General features: G+C 53.1%; 1 protein-coding gene across 1 annotated transcript; it reads left to right on the forward strand.

Annotated features, from left to right (window-relative positions):
* Positions 1-2,674: 2,674 nt before the first annotated feature.
* LOC125522671 (auxin-responsive protein SAUR71-like) lies at positions 2,675-3,761 on the forward strand. The gene has a single exon (XM_048687716.1). It carries the CDS (start codon positions 2,776-2,778, stop codon positions 3,328-3,330), a length of 555 nt encoding a protein of 184 aa, XP_048543673.1. The 5' UTR covers positions 2,675-2,775; the 3' UTR covers positions 3,331-3,761.
* Positions 3,762-5,090: the final 1,329 nt, after the last annotated feature.

Genomic DNA, 5,090 nt, shown 5'->3' on the forward strand with positions numbered 1-5,090 from the left:
TAAATAATTTAACAAAATGCATCATTGGAAAGTTGGTAAAAAATTAATGAAGATCTGTTTCATTTGAGGTCATTGTTTGTTCACCAGCAATAATAAAAGGACATGGACTTGTAAATATAAATCAAGTAGTAGTACCAAGACATTGGACAGACTAAATCAATTGTTCATCTGAAATTTTGCTAAACATGAACATGTGAACAAATTTGACTAAAGTAATAGAATTTTAACATCACTGGTTCATTGATTTAGGCTGATACAAAAGAACTAGATAAAAAAATGATACAACAAACTTGAGATTACCTATCATGTCCAGCCGGTTGTGTAAATGGAGCTGAACATCGGCTTCTTTTCATTATGGCCCTTCAATTCGAAAAAAAGAAGTAAATGGATCTGAACAGAATAGAACGGTTGGAGGGGGCTGCAGCTAGATGATCCGAGATTCCGAGTGCCGTCGGCCGGGCGCAGCCGCGCAGGTCCGGACGTACACTTCGTCGAGTCAAGCAGTCGAAGCCTGAGGGGAATTGGCGGCGCAGCATGAATGAGGTTTTTTTTTTCTTCTGATCGACCTGGCGAAACAATGGAAAGAGATAGAGCGTCGTGTGTGCTGGCGATCAGGCGAGATCTCTTTTTATGGGTAGCGATCAGGCGAGATGGGGGACTCGTTTTGGAGCGATTGTTCGTCGTGGGCTGGTGGCGATGGGGAGCTTTTCTGGGTTGTATATGGGCTGAGGCATGGCACTGGATGTGTGCACGTCTGGGGCTGGGCCTATATGAGTGTACAAACATGCAAAATTCCTGCTGGATAATGTATTTACGAGTTGGGCCACGCCTGGGGCTATAGCCCCAGTTGCCCCAGGCCCAGTTCCGCCCCTGGATAAAACCGAGCCGTACGTACCGGTCGTACCTGCTGCCAAATGAGAAATGAGTGTCTGTGTTTCCCCTCGTTCCATTTTTCCTCACACTTGCATTGACTAAGCGATCGATTGGTACGTACTCCTAGTCATCAATGGTAGCATGCATGCAACTATATGTCAAGCTCCACGTTGATACTTGTCTTAATATGAAAGCAAGGGATCGACAGTGAATGGAAGGTAGAAATGAACCAGTAAATCCCTATGGCGCCATCTGAAATTAAAAATGATCAGTATGCATGTGCTAAGAGTAGTCCGTTGAACGGCCAGTGGCATCCCTGTCATCTCATCTTCAGCTTTTCTTTCCCTGCGAGATCGAGTTGTTGGCCTTTTGTGCTGTGCGCCAACTTTCACCAATGTGATAAACGGATATGTCTCGATCGCATGCGGCCCATGGCCACTCATATCCTACACCACGTAGAGAGCATGACCATATATGTCTAGACAGCACCGGCAGCCTCTGGACACCGATCACATGATCGACGACAACGTCCGATCTCCGGCCGATCAGTTCCTCCACCCAACCGTGACATCTACCGTCAAAAAACCGACACACGGAGACGGGCCAAGGATCGGTCGAATCTCGCGGCGCCCTGACGCCATGCCGCGCCGCTTCCGGAAATGCGGGAACACTGTTGATGTGTATGTTTGCCGCTCTACGGCCGGGACGCGTATGTGCGTGCTCCGCCACTCGCCGGCATCACGCACAGGCACAGTGCTCCTCTGATTCGAGCGACGCTGGACCGGAGGATAGGATAGGAGGATATCATCATTCATGCGTGCTGGTCTGGTCTCCACGTGAAAATGTCTCGCGTAGCGTCATAGCGTCCGGTACCGGTATAGTGCGCGGGTGCATAGCCTACGGCCTAGTCTAGCGACACACTTCTCCTAACGTGCTAGTATTTCTAGGGTCTCAGCCAATTGTGTTATCACTGTGAAAATCCAAGTATTGTCACGTATAACAAAGTAGAAGGCGGAAAGAGAATACTACTGCTACGGGTTGACAAGACAAGAGTTCAGCACTCCAGCAGTCCATTGCAATCACCTGCTCCTCTCTCTCTCTCTCGTCAAATTGTCGTACAGTACTAATCACTTGCTTTGTCTCTCTCTCTGTCTCTCCTCCATGTGCGCTCCACGATGGCAGAAAAAAATCTTGCTCTCCTCACTCTCTCACCTCCACGAGCAACCGTACGAACGGGACTACGGAACAGAACGGGGCGGAGCAGGAGGCGCGAGCCGGAATCAATCCGATCGGTCGGAGCTAAACCGGGTGCCGGTTTAAGGCGCTGCCGGGCCCACCCCACCGGCTTCTTGCCGCTTGTACCTGCACTCATACCTCCGCTGCCTATTCAATTCTCTCGGCCCTCCCTAAAAAAGAAGAAGAAAATACCTGCCTGGCCATGCACACATGCATAGGTTCACGCTCCATGCTCCCAGCTCTCACATGGTCACTGAATGAGTACATGAGGCTACGATTTTTTTTTGGTTCAGCTGCAAGTAAATTGCATGAAAAATAGAACTTAGGTGAGCCAATTTCGTTGGAAGGAAGATAGAGGTGCTGCGCTGCACCAAGGCCATTGCGGACGATGCCGAGTTGAGGGAAGCAAGGCCGAACGACGCCAACAAGGCTCGGGTGGGAACGAGCTGCAACCGACAGCGGCGAGTTAGAAGGTTGATGTGTGTAGCTGCGCTGCACCAAGGCCATTTACAGTTCCTTATTCACCAAGTTTATCGCGATTTAGTGTGAAACACGGCCAGATTATAAAAGGAGGCAAGTAACCCCGTGTACCCGAAGCAGACTGGCTAAAATCCATTCCGAGAAAAATAATGGCAAGGCCAACGCACAACTTGCAGCTCTTCCGTTATGTATAAGCAGCCACCATGGTCGTCGCAGTACAAACGCCTTCTGTCTTCTCAGCTTAGTGTCGTCCCTCGCAAAGAACCAGCCACCGCCGCTGCTTTCCGGCCTCCGCTTCCAAGTATCGTGGTCTCCGGCGTCGACGGAAGCAGCAGCAACATGAAGCGCCTCCTCAGACGGCTCTCCCGGGTGGCCGCGGCCGACGCATGCGCCGCCGCCGCGTACCAGCCGCTCCGGCCCGACGCGGCCGCGAAGGCCTCCTCCTCGTCGTTCTACGGCGCGCGGAGGCTTGGCCGCGGCGCGCGCGTGCCGGAGGGGCACGTGCCGGTGTGCGTCGGCGAGGAGGGCGGCCCCGTCGAGCGCTTCGCCGTGCGGGCCGAGCTCCTGGGCCAGCCGGCGTTCAAGGCCCTGCTCCGCCGCGCCGCGCAGGAGTACGGCTACGGCCACCCGGGCGCGCTCCGCATCCCCTGCGCCGTGGCCAACTTCCGCCGCCTCCTCCTCGGCCTCTCCGACCCCGGCTGCCAGGCCACTGACGACGACGACGCCGCGTTCTACTACTAGCCTCCTGGCCTTTCTTCCCCGTTTCACCCTCCTCGTTCGGCTCACATGGAGGGCTTGATTGGAAATTGGACCCCTGGCAAAGGCAAAGGGTGAGCGGAGCCAATCGCCAGCTGCTGCGTTCTGAACGATATACCCCTGCGTGGATGTTGTACATACGGAAGTCTCACTGGGTTGGTGGAGGGTAGGACGGGGATTCTGCCGCATTCTTCTTCTTCTTCTTCTTCTTCTTCTTCTTGTAGCTAGCTCTAGATCTAGCTCTGGTAGCTGCAATGGAGCTTCTTCTTCCTCTTCTTTTGGTAGGGATTTTGAGATCATGACAAGTACATCATGTAAGCCGCAAGGTTCGCCTCATGTGAGTGAATGGATGATTATGCTACTGCAAAAGCTTGCTCCAAGATCTGGTGGTGTAAAATGCAATGCACTTCAAGTCTTCAACGATCTCCGGCTAGCTTTAACAGTTCAGGCAGCCTGGCATAGAATACAATGGTGTACTTCTATGATTAACCAGTTACTAAACTACTTGGGGCTGTGGATGCATTTCTTTTCTTGAACGTCTAGGCTTGTGATGCATATACTTCAGAGGCACTGCCTTCACAACTGCTTGCCAGAAAATCTGGGATTTATGGCCAGGTTCAGAATAGCAAACTGCATATAGAGCCATACAGATACAGTGCGTGTGTATAGGATTTTGCAGAACTTCTTTTCAAAGCGGAGTAAAAAAAAAATGTAAGACCATCTACAACCGGACTTGGCATATCTACGCCTCAAACGCCCACGAACGCGTCCGGTGACTGGTCATGTCTCAAATAATACATTCCACATCCACATATGTCATATCCGGCATCCTATATTCATACTACCTATGCAACGTGATGAACTACTCTACGCGAACGGAGAAAGAAATCGGCATCAAACGAACAACGAAATGCACATAAAACCCACTACATCATCCAAAAGATCACTACCGTTCATCACCGGGAAGTTTTTAACTTTGAACAATTAAAACCGATAATAAAAACGGAGAAGGAGCAAGATCATCACTTCCTCGACGAGCCTTTGCATGCCCTTCCGGTTGCCGACGCGGCTGTAGGCGTCCGCGGCTGGTGGTCGTTGCCGTCGTCGGCCGAGGAGTCGAAGAGGACGATGTGCCCCTTCATCCGGCGGACGGCCCTATCCTACTGCCGCTTCAGCTTGACCTCCCGAGCCGCCTCTGCCGCTGCCTCCACCGGCAGCTCGCGGCGCCGCAAGGATTGTTCCATCGCATCCCTCTCCCTTCCCCGCTACCTCTCGCGGGTGTCGGCGCGCGCGTGTGGACCGGAGGAGCAGGCACTAGCACCACAACTGCCCGCGCGAAGCAGCGGCCGGTGGGGGAAAGGGACGGCGTAGGGACGGAGCAGACTGAACTGGGGCCGAGAGGGGCCAACTCCGATGCCCGCGCGGGTGCGGTGACAGTGCAGATCTGGAGTTGCCTCCGGTGTCCACCTTCGACTCTCCAATGCAATGCGGAGGGCCAGCTCCTCCTCGACGTCGATGTCCGAACCCGAGTGGCTGCCGAAGCTCGACATGTTGCCTGATTCGATTGGAATCGGAAAGGGGACAGAGCGAGAGAGGAGAGTGGAGAGAGTTAGAGTTCGGAGTGCAGACGGATTGGTATTTTTTGGATACGGCGTGGGGTCGGTGGTTTGCCCGGCTGACGCGGCGGACACGCCCGTGCGTGACCAGACCGCCCCATATCCGCGTTACATTTGGGCTGGATATAA

The sequence above is a fragment of the Triticum urartu genome, chromosome 7, assembly GCF_003073215.2.
Source record: "Triticum urartu cultivar G1812 chromosome 7, Tu2.1, whole genome shotgun sequence".
Classification (NCBI taxonomy): domain Eukaryota; kingdom Viridiplantae; phylum Streptophyta; class Magnoliopsida; order Poales; family Poaceae; genus Triticum; species Triticum urartu.

Bases quoted from the DNA above. Each gene is read 5' to 3' on its own strand.
- LOC125522671 (XM_048687716.1), top strand. From the start codon at position 2,776: ATGTATAAGCAGCCACCATGGTCGTCGCAGTACAAACGCCTTCTGTCT.